Source organism: Lytechinus variegatus, chromosome 9 (genome assembly GCF_018143015.1).
Source record: "Lytechinus variegatus isolate NC3 chromosome 9, Lvar_3.0, whole genome shotgun sequence".
NCBI lineage: Eukaryota > Metazoa > Echinodermata > Echinoidea > Temnopleuroida > Toxopneustidae > Lytechinus > Lytechinus variegatus.
Genome location: NC_054748.1, coordinates 15962365 through 15981109, shown reverse-complemented (window position 1 = coordinate 15981109; position 18745 = coordinate 15962365). Strand labels below are relative to the sequence as shown.

General features: G+C 37.7%; 1 protein-coding gene across 1 annotated transcript; it reads left to right on the top strand.

Annotated features, from left to right (window-relative positions):
• Nucleotides 1–543: 543 nt before the first annotated feature.
• Nucleotides 544–18529, top strand: LOC121421728 (cysteine and glycine-rich protein 1-like). Its single transcript, XM_041616511.1, has 4 exons — nt 544–667; nt 3144–3236; nt 16945–17038; nt 18153–18529. Exons 2-4 carry the CDS (start codon nt 3153–3155, stop codon nt 18227–18229), a joined length of 255 nt encoding a protein of 84 aa, XP_041472445.1. The 5' UTR covers nt 544–667; nt 3144–3152; the 3' UTR covers nt 18230–18529.
• The last annotated feature ends 216 nt before the right edge of the window (nt 18530–18745 follow it).

Sequence of the window (18745 nt, the reverse complement as noted above, 5' to 3'; positions counted from 1 at the left end):
GGGATGATAAAAAATCAAAACGTTTCAAATAAGGAAGTCCTTTTTGCTCCAGCGCTACGTGTTTAGAGTCCGATTTGCGCGAGGTGTGAAAGGTTGGGTCGTACTAATAAAACCAAACTGGTGTGCAAAGGTAAAACCGACGACCGACACAACAATAAATTATCGCTGTACTTGTTCAGGGGTTCATTTCAGGGAATACTTGCCAAGAGTATTGTTTTGTTTCCAATACTTGTTAAGGGTAGGGTTTCAGTTGCCAATACTTGTTAAGGGGTGCATTTTCAGAAATGGAAAATTCGTGTTTAGGGTGCTTTTCGAGACCCCATGGTCGCGCATGGTATCCATGCACTCGTCAATTGAAGTGGCCCCCGGACCAAACTCCAGAAGCAGTGATTGCTAGCGGGCCGTGTGGAAAATTTCATCTTTGCATTTACAAATCTATATCGTGTGCAAATCTTTGACTGAGCTCTTTGGCAATTATGCATATTTCTGTCCGTTTTCCACACGGGACCTAGCTCAGTGATAGTTGATCTAGATATACAAAATGAATAGGTGATCTATTTAGTGATCACTCTTTTCCAGCCTACATACCCTACAGTTGGTGGATTGGTTCACCTATCACCAGTGTATCACGTTGAAAAGTCTTTGATCCATTTTGTACTACGTACAGGTATGTTATCCTTCATTTGCGCCCAAAATGGCTCTAATGCTACAAAGGTTTTATCATTAGCCTGTGCTTCAGATTTGAATTATTTCGGGCTACATATTATTGATATAGTCTAAAGTGGTTACGCCTGTTACAATCGGTAATGTCGCAGCGACGCATATTGTCACAGTCAACGCATAATGTCGCAGCTTTTCCATAATCATGTCACTGGTCCTGATAACGGGGGTGTCGTGGTCTAGTGGTTACGACTCCTGTCTTTTGATCAGAGGGACGTGGGTTCGAAACTCGGCCATGGCGTGTTTTCCTTCTGCAAGAAATTTACCCACATTGTGCTGCACTCGACCCAGGTGAGATAAATGGGTATATACCCGGTAGGATTTATTCCTTGAATGCTTTGATTAGCGCCTTTACGGCCGCTAAGTGGTAATGATACCTAGTATCAAGCGCAGTAGTTATGCAATAAAATTATAGGAGCTACGCTATACAAATGGAACATATTATTATTAATGTTATTATAGTGTCGCAGCAAATTTTTTAACACTAGTTCAGATTCCACAAACGCATAATGCCGCAGTGGTATTTCGTTAACTTAGAAGGAATATATCAAGACCTCAAGACAGATAAGTTTGGTTTCACTTGGTATTTGAAATTATCCAATCCTCTGTAAACAAGGCGAGTACACTACGGCTCTTCCATCATTTCCATACCATAGCCACTCAACTTTTCGTGCGGACCTTAACAACGGGATCGATTTTTCCCATTTACTACGAAGACACTCTCTAGAACGCGTCGAAAATGAAATTGAATTGAAAAATGCAATTAAAATCACAATGGAGAGCAGATAGGCATTTGTCGAAAGTTGGTGGCCTGGGACAACAGATCATCCAAAAATTTGCACCAGACGAACAATTGCAAATGTGTCGTTGTCCAGAGTCAAGAGTAGCGATGCTGTCCCGGGGCCTGCTGCAGAAAGAGTTGCGTTTAAACGCAAGTCAAAATTATCAATTGCAAGTCCCGAATACGGGTGCTTCATTGGCTGAAAATTAAGTTACGAAAGATTTTCTGACTTGCGTTTGATATCAACTCTTTCAAGTTTCTGCAACGAACCCATGCAGGTCCACCAACCTTCGGCAAAAGCCTCTCAGCTCTCCATTGTTATATGACTTGAAATTTCAAAGGAAGCGTTGCGTTACTGGCTAGAGTGTTCTCCGTAAGTCTGTATTCTTGTACCAACCGCGGCCCTGTATTTCAGACTCGGTTGATTGCACAAACTCCAGTTTGGCCAACCAGCGCGTATTAATATGCCAAAAACTCATACTACAAACTAACAAAATGCGGAAATGGCACTATATGATGCAAATAAAAAAAATAAAATATTTAAGATTTTATTGAGAGATGATGCAACGTTCAAATTTACGAGCGAAAATGGTATTCATACTTGGCATATTCATTAGATTAAATGAGATTGAAAGTATCCTATACAATAATAAATAAAATTGCAAGGATGTGTAGGAAATATTGCTGTCGTAAAACGAGCATAAGTGTTTCATTAACGGCAATAATAATTGAATCTATGTCTGCAGTAACTCGTCGTACTTGAAGTATAGGGTATTAGACCGAGATATTTTTGTAAAAAATATCCCCCGCTTCCATGCCATAATCACCCCTCCCACGGCCAATCGAGTCTCCTTTAATGTAGACCGACACATCTGCAGAGTGTGTACCACGGCTGATTCAACGAGTCTGCATAGCCGACTGTGGCTGCAGCTGATGTAAAATGTCTCGCTTCGCTCGGCCTTTCAGGTTAGTTTGCTTCGCAAACCAGCAGCAAGCGCGCTGAAATCCCACCTTACGAGCCATTCAGAGTCTGCATAGCAGACTACGGCCAATCCGCAATTATCTGGAAGTTTTGGTTGACGTTCTATCTTCTTTGAGAATGTTTTTTCCTTAGTCCATTGAGACAATTTTTTTTAAAGCCGCTTTAAGTCGATTTGTCAATGGTTTTATTTTTTTTTGGGGGGGGGGAATTCCAGCCGCCCCCCTCACCTTGATATCTAATGGTGCGTCCCTTGGATTGCCCGTCGGCACCTTTGATTGCCAATGGCACTCGGGCAATTGCTAATTTCGAGACCTATCAAAATATGCTGTTAATAAGTAGCGTAATGAGCCCCAAAAAATTGAGGGAGCTCGATATGGCGTATCGCGTAAAATCAATAAGTTGTGAGTGAAGCAAGCGAGCAAAAATTTCGACATTTTTATTAAAAAACCCAAGTTTGTGATAGATTTTGACATATTATTCGGGGGAAAATATCATATTTCACCCTTGTCCTTTTCTTTCCTTTCTCTTTTTTTTCTTAGTAGTTGATTTTTTTTTTTGGGGGGGGGGGGGGCAGCAAGACCCAACAAGCCCCCCCTCCCTCCATCAGCATGCCCATGATGTTCATTTTCAGTGTCATGTTTCCTTTTTTATCATTGGCAGTCGGCCAAGATGCCTTCTTTTGGAGGAGGAAAAAAGTGCGCAAGATGTGGCAAGTCCGTCTACACCGCGGAAGAGATACTAGCTGCAGGGCAGGTAAATATGTGGCTTATATATATATATAAAAACAAATCTTTGTAGGTTTGCATGGTAGAGTTTATAACGTGGAGGTTTACGGTTCACAGCATAGCTCTTTGAATGATATAACGTGGACATTTCACGAGAAAATGTTCAATAGTTTCCAATATTTTGCCGGAATCACAAAAACCAGTGGGATGTAATTTTAATCGGAAAAGATCAAAGTTAAGACCTATATTATTCCGAAACGAAGTTTATGTAGTAAACTTTCGGGAAATCTGTTCAGGTGGCATTCGTATAAAGAAAGATTCACTCGTGGTTGTATCTGCCTCATATTACAAATGGAATACTTCCACCTGTTTTGCCATTCCTGTGTATATTTTTTTGTCGTCAATGTTTTTGCTTCATCGGAACCTAAACTATTTTGAATTTCGATTCTCTTCGTTAAGGCTGCTTTTGCATGAAAATCTGCTGTTTCGTTTCCACTTATACCACAATGACTTGGTATCCATTCAAGAAAGATTTATTTACCCTGGTATTGTAGTTTGGTAGTTAAAGTTAGTATTTCAGTTACAAATGATATGTTTTTCATATTTTGTATAGTGTAATGTGAAGAAAGGAAGGAAATACAGGCAGAAAGATTGAATTGAAATAAGAGATAGGATGAAAAGAGGAAATCAGAAATTGTCCTGAAGACGGACAGCCCACATTCCCGAAACGTCGAGTAACCTCTCTTCACCTTATCCTGCTACTCAAACCATCCTACTAAAGCCACATTCAGCTCATCTCATCTGGTTTAAAGTCCTTTTCAGGACTTCACTCACTTTTAAGAAAGAATACTCCTAATTTCCTCTTTTCATCATATCTCGTCTTTCAATTTCAATCTTTCTGCCTGTATTTCCTTCCCTTATGGAACAAACACAGTGTTACCACAGTGTGTACCACAGTGTGTAACACAGGGTGTACCACAGTGTGTACCACAGTGTGTAACACAGTGTGTACCACAGTGTGTACCACAGTGTGTTCACAGCGTGTACCACATGTGTTTAATATATTATTTTGGGACGTGTGGTAACACTGTGTTTACAACACTGTGTAACACAGTGTTGCCACACAGTCGCCACATAGTCCGAAACACATATTAAACACACTGTGTACCACACGTTTATAACCACATAGTCCTTTACACTGTGGCATTCACCACATAGTCCACCACACTATGACATACACCACATAGTCCACCACACTATGACATCAACCACATAGTCCACCACACTATGACATATACCACAGAGTCCACCACACTATGACATATACCACAGAGTCCACCACACTATGACATGCACCACATAGTCCACCACACTATGACATACACCACATAGTCCACCACACTATGACATATACCACATAGTCCACCACACTATGACATATACCACATAGTCCATCACACTATGACATATACCACAGAGTCCACCACACTATGACATATACCACAGAGTCCACCCCGCTATGACATATACCACAGAGTCCACCACACTATGACATACACCACATACTCCCCCACACTATGACATACACCACATAGTCCCCCACACTATGGTGCTCATCTTAATGTGATGTCTACCACACAGTCCACCACACGGACATTGACTACACAATCCACCAAACTGTGGTATGCATGTGCCACTAGCTCATTTACCACATGCAGTCCACTACATACCCATGCAGCACATACCATGTAGACCACTGCAACACAGGCCAACTGGAACGAAGCACAGTGTCCCGCAATCTTGACCACAAAAGTATACCATCATTGCCAATTAGTGCTGATCTCAATAGGAGTGGAAGCTAATAATAGTGTCACCAATTCAAATCAAATTTTAGAATATATCTTTCATCATTTTGCATACCCAGTTGTAAAAAAAGAAAAAAAAAATCAACACTAAAAATTTCCATCCTCCTGATCACAACATAATTGATTTGAGAATTTGTCTGTTGTCACTGGCTGTAGGTACTCGGGTGGTTGTATCATGGTAGACATTGTGCTTTGGTCCCAATCTGAAGAGTAGGGAGAGCAATCCACAAGACACGAGAAAATATAATTAGAAATAATAATGAAAAAATTCATTTCGTTCAGTTTAATAAACAGTAATAAAATAAAAGCAACATGAAAATAACTGGGTCATAAATACCAGCACAGTGAATACAAACATGAATTTTTCTCCTCGATTTTCACAAGTAAACATACGTTGTGGAATGAAATTGTTTGGGAAAACAAGCCTGGTATGAAATATTTCTTAAATGTAAACATATTAACGGGGTACTCCAGGCTGACATAATACAATTTTAACAAATAAAGTAAAATGAGACAAACAAAATACTGAAAATTTCATAAAAATCTGACAAGGATGACAAAGTCATTACATTTTTAACTTTTGCATTACTAGGGCAAAACAGTGCTATGCATGTCTTCATGAATATGCAATGAGCAAGCTGATGATATCCCCACGTAATCTTTTGTATTTTATTTCAAAAAATTATATTTAGTCAAATTTTGTCACCAAATATAATTACAAAAATTGGATTGACAACTGATTTAGTTTGTAAGAAAATCATTGTGCCAACTTATTTTGTTACAAGGGAGACATGTCGTGTACACATGTAGGAAAATATGAAATGATCATGATTTTATTAAATAAGATAAGAAAAAGGAAGGTGGGGACATGACATCATTAGTCAACCTATTGCACATTCATGATGATTTGCATATGACTATTTTCACAAAATATTGCTAAGCTTGAAATTCTATAACTTCACTATTTGCTGTCAGATTTTCAGCGTTTTGCTCGGTGGATTTTACTATATTTATTTTGATATGTACCCCTTTAAGGTATCTAACATTTATGAGTCTATATTCTGACAAATTTATCTTTGAGGTTGTTCTTTCATTCAAATGCAAGTATCTTCATTCGAAACAAGATTTGCAAGGTTACAAGTGATGAAAACACCGAACTAAAATAACCTGTTTAACCTTAAAAGAAAAGGTTACTTGAAAAAAAACAACAAGTGGAACGCCTCTGACAGTCTCGCCTGCGTCACGCAATTCAATATAGCAACAATGCTGACTTTGAATAAAAACAGTGATACTTGATTACCCTAATGTTCAAGTTTACTTTCAAAGTTATGAAGACATTTCTAAAATTACTCCCAACATAGTCAAAGTTAAATGACATTTGACCTTAATCATTTGACTAAAAACTAGTGCAAGACTATCAATGATACTTGATTACCCTTATATCCAAGTTTCATGAACCAGATCCATAATCTTTCAAAGTTATGACATTTAAAAAAATATCTCGAGCATGGTAACAGTTCATTGACCCTAAGTGACCTTTGACCTTAATCATGTGACCTAAAACTCATGCAAGATGATAAGTGAAACTTAAAGCTTGTGTATAGTTTTGGTAAATCCACCAAAATGCACCTATCACTATTCCAATTCATTGCTAGCTAATATGAATGGATATGCCCTATAACAGTTATGATGTGGAGGATATGAAATGAAAATGTGTTTTACAGGATAAATTTTGCAATTTTACATGGAAATTTAACTTGAACGGGTAACCCGATCAAATTAAAATATCTGTGCGTTTTTGTCTTTCAATTAAATCCTATTCCAAATCATGGAATGGGCTTAAACTTTCAAGATATGTTCTTTGTCTGTAACTTTTGGATATCTCATCACTAAATTTATAAAATAAGCGCTTGAATGCCCATTTTTTAAATTTAAAACAAGCATCGCCGAGAGAGGGCGCTATATATCCAAGATTTGAATATTTGAAATTTTCTCAGAGAAGTGCAGTTGGAAAAATATCTAACGGTCTCTACGCTTCAGTAAGACTGTCATATTAGATGATATTCGATTATCAATCACATTATTGACCCTTTACCAAAGCTATACACAGGCTTTAAATACTCATGTCCAATTTTCCTAAACTAGGTCTATAAAATTCCAAAGTTAAGATGACATCTCAAAAACTTTGGTTAAAGATTTCAATTTTGATAACCAAACATGGTCAAATTTTATTGACCATAAATGATCATTGGCCTTGACAATGTGACCTGAAACTCATTGTCAGTGGTACTTGATTACCCTTATGTTCAAGTTCATGAAATAGGATCATGATGATGACAGTTAAAAAAATTAACAGTTCAGGTTTCAGTGCTGTGACCTTTGACTTTGATCATGTGACCTGACAGGCTGACACTAATGTAAGATTATCAGCAATTTAACTTTTGGACAAGTTTCATAAAATAGGCCCTTATATTTTTAAAGTTATGACATAAAAAAAACTTAGACCCTAAATGAACTTGATCATTCAACCTGGACACTCATGCAAGATGATCAGTGATACTTCGTTACACTTATGTCCAAGTTTCATGAACTAGGTCCATATACTTCCTAACTCCTAAGTTATGACATTTCAAAAACTTAACCTTGGTTAAGATTTCAATGTTGACGACGACGCCGCCGTAGTCGGAAAAGCAACGCCTATACATGTAGTAAAGCAAATCCCTACCATCACAGAGAGTTGTGAAATTTCGAAACAGGAACAAGTAACCAACATTTATTTTTCAAAAATAAGAACACTTTGCATATATTTTGCCTTTTCACACCTATATACAAATATCAGAAAAATATGAACAAGAGCCAAAAAATGTCCACAAATCTCTTGCATGAAGTGCATATACTAGCGTCCATATAGCTGCATATAAGTATTCCTTTGTATTAGTTCGAACTTGGAAACAGTATCAAACGGAAGGCACATGGCAAGAAAATGATTTGTCATAGTATAAATATAAAAATATATCAATCTGAGTTTGATGAATATCACAAGGTGATAAAGCAGGAGTTGGCATGTCATGATAAATTTTGAAAGCACACACTATATAAACCTGAGTTGGCTGTATTAGCAGACATGTCATAATACATGAAAGACATTTTCGTGTAATATATACCCATGATCAGAATAAAATGGGTTTTTTAATGACTCGTATGAGGCAATATTAAGGCTTATTTCCAAACAAAAAAAAAAGGTATCACACTTAAAGGTAAATGCTAGTTTTGGTAACGATATCAAAATGAGTTCGTACAGAATCCAATAAAATGACCACTAAAGTGTCTGTTTGTATAAATAAAACGTATGTGCCAAAGGATTCTGGAAGAGATTGTGTAATTGCTGAGAAATCAGCAAATAAGCACGGGATTCGGGTAGGGCGTCTGGCCCGACGCCCTAAGCAATAATTATACATTGTCCCACGTGCGCTTATCTGTGTTGGGGATTTTCGGTGTGAACATTTTTCAGCGTAGATTTCAAGATTTCACAAAGTCCAGTTAATGTAACTGTACCACATCTAGATCCTCGATGATATACTGGCAATCAAGCCTTGTTTTACAGACTTTCTCATGAAATCAGTGTTAACTGCAACTACTGGAATTTCTCTTTAAACCTGCTTATGCACGTCTTCGAGATGCACGGACATCTTTCAGCTTCTGGCCCATGCGTGCACGTACTTGGCCCGTGGAAGTGCAGGGAAATTGTTGTCATGCTTGTTGTGTGTGCTGAATATAAGAAAATGAAAGGACACAAAAACTGGCTCAAAGTCTCAAACTTTTATCAAAGACTCTACATCATATATAAATATTAATTAAAGCCAAGTCAAGTTCCGTCTGTTTGTGACTGTTGGTTACTCAGCTGCAGTGGAGTATCTAAGAGTCACAAACACAACAAAAAAACCATGCATACCCATGAAACAGGATTATAATATTAGGGGCGGATAAGTTAAAGCAAGAAAATCAAGATTTCAGGCTCGGTAATCGTATTTCTATAGTCCTACTTGATTGAAAATATCTTATGAAATGACAAGGAAGTGACTTAAAGGAAATTAAGTTCTTAAACTGGTTGATTGTCTAAGCCTTTGACTCTGTGAATTTCTAATTTTTTTGGTCCGCAGCTCTGGAAGAAATTGTACCGGTGACAGGCAGCATCATTGTAAAATGTAAAATGACAAGACATTTGTGAAGATCAATCACTTACTTAAAACATTAAAATGTTTTCTATGGTTACGTAGATTCAAATCAAAGTCGGTGTCCTTTTCCTCCGTTTTCTGTTAGTTTGTTTTTGTTTCCACATCAAAAACTTATTTTCACCGTAGATTACCATTTGGAGAGACTGTGCTATTCTAGTACATGTAGTTTCTCTTTCAGGCAGATTCACCCTAACCCTCCGCCTTGAAATTATTGACAAGCTTGGTAATATGAGAAATTACAGAGCATCTTCCTATTTACAGTAATTATGATATTCTGAATTCATTTGTAGATTCACGCAGAGACAATCATTCTTGGCAAAATACACAAGAAAATGTAAAAGCTATCAAAGGGGAAGTTCACCCTGATGAATAATTGGTTGTAATAAGAAACAAAAAAAAATTGAGAAATATATCAGTGAAGGTTTGATAAATATCATTAAAGAACAGAGATTTTTTTAGAATATGATTTTATGACATCACAGACGATATGAATTGGCCAAAATGCAATTTTTTCAAAAATTGAAAGTGATTTTTTTATTTTTGCGGTGGATATATCCTCAGACACATCATTTCATAGCCCCTTCTACTAGAATTTACCATAACGCAAATCTGTGTGTGAGACACAGTGTTATTTGTGAATGTTGATATGCCAGGGCTAGCAATGGAAATTCATCCATTTAGAGTGCCAATATCCTACAATGATATACCAAGAGAGTCAGAAAAAAACTTTAACATTTAAAAAAATCACCAATTTAATGAAAAAGCATGTCCGGAAAACATAACTCTCATCTCATATAGATGTATGTCCTGAAAGAGCATCTACTCCATCATAATTTCAGATACAATTTTTATGTGGTATATGTTTAACCTTCGATAATTAAGAGGTATTCTTTGTTGTGATGTAAAATTCTATTTGCACCAAAAGCATGAATGCAATGCTCTGGAGAAGATACTCTTTCTGGACATATGAGAATTTTGTTTTCTGGTCATGATTTTTCATTTAATTGGCCACAGAATCTTGCCGTAAATAATAAACTTTTAAACTGACCTTTATGGTTCCGCTGGTCTTCAGTCTTTCTTCTTTAGAAGCTCTGCCATAGCAGATCTGTCAGCTTTCCCAACCTGCAACCAAAAATGGAAATAAAATATGAACAGATATGGAATATGTTTAGAATTTTTAAAATTAAAATTTAATGTAGCCCCCCCTCCCCCGCTCAACATTTTTCAAGACCATCCAGCTACGATTTTTTGGGGTGACCGCGCCGCGCCACTCACATTTAAGTCTCGCATATCTTCTGAGTTCAAATTTGCGACACCTGGGTACGCGGTCATGTGCAAATCCAATGCAATTCTGTATCTAGACTAGGAATCCAGACAAAATTCATAAGTGTATCATTATTTTTAGTTTTTCTAATGAATTTTCTTTTATTGAAGTAGTACCACCAATACTTTCCAATTCCATCAATTTTTTTTTTCAAGTAGAAATTTAAGAGCAATTTTTTGAATCACCAATGGCAGCGATATCAAGTTATGTATAAGTCATTTTTTTTTTTGCAAATCACAGAATAAAGTCTGGCCTGCTTCAGGTAAACACTTATCACTTTGGACTAAATTTCCTGGCTAGTATGCTTCAAAATTTCCTGATCCATGCACGTCTTAAAAATTTAAGTTGAATGTAAAGTTTCAACGTACCCTCTTTCTCACATCTTTTTTTGAGGTTGAAGCCTCATCCTCCATGTCCTCATCTGTGGCATCAGACTCATCCATAGCCTCATCTACTCTGGTTGCGGTGTTTAGGAACTCCTTCTCTTTCTTTAGTACATCAGCTTTTTTTTCTGTAAGGGACAGGCACATTAAGGACAGACATAAATAATCAGAGTAATTTCAAAGAGCCATTTATGAAATGCATTGTAAAAATGGGGTTTTAGCATTATTAGAATTATTACTACAGAGTATAGACAAGTTATCAAATCAGAATTCAGACACCAGTTTTTAAGTTATAGACGTAAATAATTTTATCTGAATTCTGTACACACAAACTATTTTGAGTTGTAGACATATTTTTCAGTAGATCTAAATAAGATAATTATTATTTAAAAACTAGTAAGAATCTTTCACATCATTAAATTTGTCCCCAAATTTGTTAATTAGCCGATGTAATGCTAATCCAGTCTAGCCAGGAGGCTTCTAGAGAGTAAAAATCATTTACTAACGTAACTTACTCTCATACGAAGCCAGGGCTTCTATTGTATACATGTGCATGTAGGCAGCCAAAACCTGAAACTTTTGCCCCCGAGATTTCTACTTTCTCTCTAAAAGATCTAGCCCTAAATCATGTACCTGGGATACAACTTCATTTCCGACATTTCTATGCTATGGATTTTATTTTTAGACAAGAATTCATTAAAAAAATGAAAAATTGTCATGAAAAAAAGAGACTTGCCCGATGTTTACACCGCCATCTTGTTTTCTATTGTTCTTCACCCACGATACGGACGCTTGAGTCGCGTAATGTGGGTGAGAGTAGCCAGGCGGCTTCTAGAGAGTAAAAATCATTTACTAACGTAAGGTTACTCTCATACGAAGCCAGGTCTTCCTTCTCATAGACGCGTGCGTCGGGTAACGTTGGCGAAGAACAATAGGAAGTAAGATGGCGGCGTAAACATCGGGCAAGTCTCTTCCGTCTTTTCACAAAATTTCTCTCATTTTTTTGATGAATTCTTGTTCAAAAATAACGAGAGCGTAGAAATGTCGGAAATGAAGTTTTTTCAATGTACATGATTTAGGCCTAGATCTTTTCTATTAAGGAAAGTAGAAATCTTGGGGGTGAAAGTTTCAGGTGGTTTGGCTTCCGTCGTGTGGGTCAATGAGAAGACCTGGCTTCGGATGAGAGTAACCTTACGTTAGTAACTGATTTTTACTCTCTACAACTAGAAGCCGCCTGGCTAGGTGAGAGTAAGGCCGTGTTTATGCTTCCACTTTTCAGGCCAGAATCAGCGTTTCCAAACGTGATTAGTCCAAAACACGGTTGCGTCCATGCTTACTTTCATTTAAACGCTGTTTCAAAACGCCGATTGTAAACTCACAAAAAGGTGCGTTTGTAAACGTTGTTTGACCAGAATCAGGCTTTCTGGGGAAGTATAAACAGAACCACGATCATAAACGTGTTTAAATGACGTCATTTGGTACATGCTTCCGGTGAGATGAAAATCCGCGGGCAAATACAGTCGTATTGCTCCTTGTTATCTCTACGTAAAAACAACAATCGGAAAAAAAAAACTTTTGAAAAAAGGCGCGCCCAATTTGACCTCGCTTTACGATGCGAAGCCAGCTGGAGATCATGATATGCTCTGAAAAGTTAAGCATAAACAGCACTCCCAGAACGTTTACGATCGGCGTTTTGAATCGACGTTTGAAATCGCTGATTCTGTCCTCGCAATGGAAGCATAAACACACCATAAGATACGTTAGTATTAGTCTTGAGGACGCAATGATGATGATTTTTTTTAGATATGTCATATACTTCTTCATCATTGACGTCTTGACACTCTCTCCATAGTGTCTTAAGCGAAGGACCAAAACAAAGATGGATTTCCCTAGAAAATCCATCTTTTTAAACCAAAATCACAAGAATTCTATTCATTCTTACATCTTCCTACGCCTAATGCGTAGGAAGGTTTTAAATATTATTATAAAAAATATAAAAAAATGAAGATTTCTTACCTAACTGATGCCGCGTAGACCCCCCGTTCCACATGTAAACAATGGAAATACAATAGCGTCGACCCTTGAACCGCTTATGTATGACGTACTTCCGGAAAGCAATCCCGTCTTAACAATTTAGAGATGAAAATTCTTATTTAACAAATCATTAACTAACCCATTAAAATTTATATTTTCATTATAAATAATTCATATTAATATATATAATTCATTTATGATCATGAAATAAATTTTAAGATTTGTTGAATAAGAATTTTCATCTCTAATTTCTATCTCTAAATTTTATATTTTTATATAATAATATTTAACACCTCCCTACGCATTAGGCGTAGGAAGGTGTAGTGTAAGAATGAATAGAATTAATAGAATTCTTGTGATTTTGGTTTAAAAAGATGGATTTTCTAGGGAAATCCATCTTTGTTTTGGTCCTTCGCTTAAGACACTATGGAGAGAGTGTCAAGACGTCAATGATGAAGAAGTATATGACATATCTAAAAAAAATCATCATCATTGCTTCCTCAAGACTACGTTAGTATAGTATTAGTAAATGATTTTTTACTCTTTAGAAGCCTCCTGGCTAGTAGAAAAGATGGAAAGAGCTTATGGCCGTGTTTATGTCGCCATCTTGATTTCGTTGTCTTTCGCTTGATGACAGCACGCAAATCGCGCGATTCGTTTTTTTATGAATTCTTCTTTAAAAATGAAATCAATATCGCAGAAATGTTACACCCGGTAATCTACTTCACTTGGAAAATAAGTTGAACCCCATGACAGGTAGGCCTACATGTTTTAGGGCTAGATTTAGAGGGAGAGTAGAAATCTCGGGGGCGAAAGTTTCAGGTTTTGTACCAGCTAGTACGTGGGTGAATATAGCTCGTGATCCCAGGCGTCAGTGGGGAGTAACCCTACGACTACGTAGAGTACTATGTAGAGCTAAATTCATAGTAACCCAGGCCTAGACCAAAAGCTTCGGTCTCTGTTTTGTTGGTTGTTCAGCTGAACTTCGTTGGCTTCACTCACCAAATACAGAGACCGAAGTTCTAGCGCGATCTGTACAGGTAACAGGGGACTCAATGGCCATATGTTTATGTACTTAAGATCGGATAAAAGTTTAAAACGGGGAAGTGAATTTGCGCGACAGCCGAGGTAAGTCACTGTTTTTGTTCCTTTTAACTTCATTTCTCTCCGTTTTTTGGCAATTGATGCCAAGAGGGAATATAAATTTGCACTCTGGTCACTATAGTTTTCGAAATTTTTATTCATTAAAGACAAAAATTGAAAAGCCCCGACGGGGGGGATTTTGCATTGCAAGTCCCCTAATGGTGGCTGCACGATAGCGAGCCGTCTGAGTACAAGGAGAAATAAAAAAAAATGTTAAAAAACTCCTCGAAACAGACGGCTGCCAGCTGTCTACCCAGGCCAGGAAACTCCCGCCCGCTACGCGGGCGGGAGTTCCCTGGGTTAAATTAATCATGACTTTCAGTTTCAGACGCCTCCAGGCTAGTCGAGCACCACATAGCCTATAGATCTATATACATACGATTCTTCGGCAATTACCCCTGGACAAAGGGAGAGCATAAATAATTACATATTAGGTACAAATCAGGATACAATAATGTATATACTGGCCACTAACACCTTGGCCTTCCACATCCCAGCCAATGTTTCGGCCGTTTCTCTTCGGGGTTCCGGACTCCACCGGTCCCACCAGGCCCTCAAACTTCGGGTCCACCGAGTTGACCGACATCTTTTTGTTTGTTACAAAATCGCTAGAAATAACAGTTCCTTGTTTCCACCCAGTGTACTAAGACGCACATGGTTGATATCCTTATCAATTCAAGAAGATTAAGACAAAGTGCAGTAAGATCAGATTCTAACGGGCGTAAATATTGGATGAAGCGATAAACTGTAACGGGCGTCGGTGAGCTTTAGCGAGTGAATTTGAAACGCACATGTATTACACTAGCGCGCTAGCATGCCTCGCCGAAAAAAGATTTCCGAGGCCGAGATTTACCGAAGAGTTCCGGATATCTAGTATAGATCTATAACTCTATTTAACGTTATAGCCTTTACTGATAGTTTATCCATTGCGATGATGATCTTAAAAGAAAATAAAAAAATCATCAAATATCAAAATTACCGGCAAAATTTCAGTGTAAATTAAAAACTAAATGGAGATTGTATTGGGAATAGTGCATCAAACAATTTTTCAAGTTTAGTACTCCTCCCTGCTCCCCCCCCCCCGCCCTGCGCGAGCTTGAAGACCCTTGTTCTTGCTTGTTAAATTTTTCTCGGGTATGATTGAAGAACTTACTGTGGTAACACTGTGTTTGTTACCCAACTATGTGGGCAATTATGTGATTAACAATGTGATCTGAAGTCTAACACTGTGACCACATAGTTTACACATAGTCAACTATGTGAACACACTGTGGTAACACTGTGTTTGTTACCCAACTATGTGAGCAAAATTTGTGATTAACTATGTGATCTGAAGTCTAACACTGTGTCCACATAGTTTACACATAGTCAACTATGTGAACACACTGTGGTAACATTGTGTTTGTTACCCAACTATGTGGGCAATTATGTGATTAACTATGTGATCTGAGTCTCACACTGTGACCACATAGTTTACACATAGTCAACTATGTGAACACACTGTGGCAACACTGTGTTTGTTGCCCAACTATGTGGACAATTATGATTAACTATGTGATCTGAAGTCTAACACTGTGTCCACATAGTTTACACATAGTCAACTATGTAAACACACTGTGGTAACACTGTGTTTGTTACCCAACTATGTGGGCAATTATGTGATTAACTATGTGATCTGAAGTCTAACACTGTGTCCACATAGTTTACACATAGTCAACTATGTGAACACACTGTGGTAACACTGTGTTTGTTACCCAACTATGTGGGCAATTATGTGATTAACTATGTGATCTGAAGTCTCACACTGTGACAACACTGTGACCACATAGTTAACACATAGTTTACACATAGTCAACTATGTGAACACACTGTGGTAACACTGTGTTTGTTCCATAAGGGTTCCCTTCACATTACACGCGGTGAACCGTAAACTTTCTCCACGTTAAAAAATTATTGATTGAATAAAGATTAAAAAAAAATGTTTTTCATAATCACCGTGATCATCATTATCATTATCAGCACCATCATCACAATTATCACCATCAACATTTTCATAATCAAGTTATGCTCTTTTATAAATTGTTTATCATATATGTCATTTAATAATTGTCATTGTGTTACAGTGGAGCTATAAACTTAGTGAAGTCCCCACCATGAAAATATGACGTATTTAAAGTGTTCAATGACTGCCACGTTTTAGATATTTCATTGAAGACAGTGATAAAATGTTACTTTCAACAAAGTTTGTTTCTCTGTGCTCGCCGAACATTGTAATGTTGCGGTCTCCGTTCAGCACTCAGCATGAAGGAGTACCTTATTCTGGTGGGATTCACTAACTTTATAGCACCACTGCTGTTATGTTTGTAGAATGACCTATTGATTTGGATATATTCCATTGTCAAAGCCTCTATCCGCTATTTATTTTAATTTTTACCTGAATTTTTTTATAAAATAATCACCAACATCATCAAAATAATCTTCACCATTAACAACATCACCGTCAACTTTATTATCAAATTCAAAATCTCATTACCATAATTTATCATAATCATCATCTTCATCTTCATCTTCACCATCATCAGAATCAGCATCAGCATCACCATCTCCATCATCATCATCACCATCATCACTATCACCACCACCACCACCACTATCATCATCATCATCACCATCACTACCATCATCACCATCATCATCATCATCATCATTACCATCATCATTAACTCTCTAAGTTATCAATTCCCCCTTCCAGTCTTGGCACAAATCGTGTTTCTCATGCGAATCTTGCAAGAAGAGCCTGGATTCAAACACCGTGTCCGATAAGGATGGGAAAATCTACTGTAAAGGTAATGAAACATAAAAGCCTATGGGCATTTCCATCATGTACACTCGGCCCCATATAATGACAACTTAACGAAATTTTCCCTTGAGCGTGTGAAGCTTTCTTGTAAGGTTTTTTGTAAGTATAGCCAATATGCTAATCAAATCTTCAAAAAGTTAAATAAAAATAAAATGAAAATAGATTTATCTGAACTCCTAAATTCCAACTTTATTTTCTCCACACCCTGTGAAAGTTCTCACTGAATTTCTTCTACATTCAATCACGTACTTGTTGGGATTTTCCGAACCTATCGCATTTACTACGGTGACACTCCCTACAACGCACCAATTCCTTTTAAAATGCAAGTCAAATCACGATGGAAAGCTGAGACTTTTGTCGAAAATTGGTGGACCGACCGGCGCAGCATCGTCATGGCAATCTCTCGATTATGGACAACGACATATTTGCAATTGTTCGTCCGGATGATTTGCTGTTGCTGTCTACCGATTTTCGACAAAAGCCTGTCAGCTCTCCGTTGTGATTTTAATTTCATTTTCAAAGGAATCGATTCGTTGTAGGGGGTCTCCGTGGTAAATGTAAAAACTTTTGTTTATAGTCAAATCGACAAGTAACATATCGTTTTCATAAACGTCGACGTGCTTTCCAAGCTGAAAATGATCTCAAAATCCTTTGGACGACCAACCATGCTAACCATGCTAACTGTTGGTTTAAGGGGGACAGGCCCGAATGTCACAGGCCAGTGCGTTGGTGTGGCTATCATCATTGGGGAATTAATTCTTAAAAGGAATAATCCAGAATAGATTCCAAAAGCCGATAGTTTCGTGGAGAGGCCCCTATACTGTGGAGGTGCCGTGGCCGAGTGATCTAAGGCGCTAGATTGGAGGTGGTTGATTGGATATCCGAGATTCGGGGGTTCGATTTCCGTCGCGGCATGCCCTTGAGCAAGGCAGATATACACATTGCTGTTTTATCGTACACCAAATAAATGCCATATGCATTATGAATACCAATGTGTGAACTTGTTTATAACCGTGCAGAAGGCTCTTTCATTATTTCTTCTCATAAGTTCCATGTTATCTCCTTTATCATTTGTTTTAATTTCATTGACTTTAATACAGCGTGCTACGGGTCGCTCTACGGGCCAACAGGATACGGATATGGCGGAGGTGCCGGTGCTCTTACAAGCAAAGACTAGATAAATATATTGGTATTGCTAAGGAAATGTGGTATCGCTAAGGTATTACAATGAAATGTGACCGGGGGAGCGTTTTATGAAATGACCTGTCGGGTGTTTTATCCGCCAAGTCCCACTTTATCCGAAAGTTACCATATTAACAGTGCCTCTCAGCCAATTAAGGAAAGTTGTCAGATCTGACAACTTGTGGACGAAACAGCAACTCAAAATATCAAGCACAACCCCAAATGCGCAACTTTAATTGGTTGGAAAATAAGTTGCATAAAAATTATTTCTATCTTTTGTTTTTGTTTTCAGAGTTACGTTAATTTGCGACTGTTTCTGCAACTTGGTCCGGGGGGGGGGGGGGTTCACAAAGATTTAAGTTTAACTTAAGCCCAGCGCACACTATGCAGTTCGATGCGACTTTTTCTTTTAATAAATCACATTTTGCTTTAAGTGTTACGTTTCAAAGAAGCAAAATCATTTTATTTGAAGTTCGGCAAAATGTTAGGAATGATAAAATCATAATGTTAC

Bases quoted from the DNA above. Each gene is read 5' to 3' on its own strand.
- LOC121421728 (XM_041616511.1), top strand. From the start codon at position 3,153: ATGCCTTCTTTTGGAGGAGGAAAAAAGTGCGCAAGATGTGGCAAGTCC. The intron at 3,237-16,944 runs GTAAATATGTGG...TCCCCCTTCCAG, and splicing joins AGATACTAGCTGCAGGGCAG to TCTTGGCACAAATCGTGTTT. The intron at 17,039-18,152 runs GTAATGAAACAT...ACTTTAATACAG, and splicing joins TGGGAAAATCTACTGTAAAG to CGTGCTACGGGTCGCTCTAC.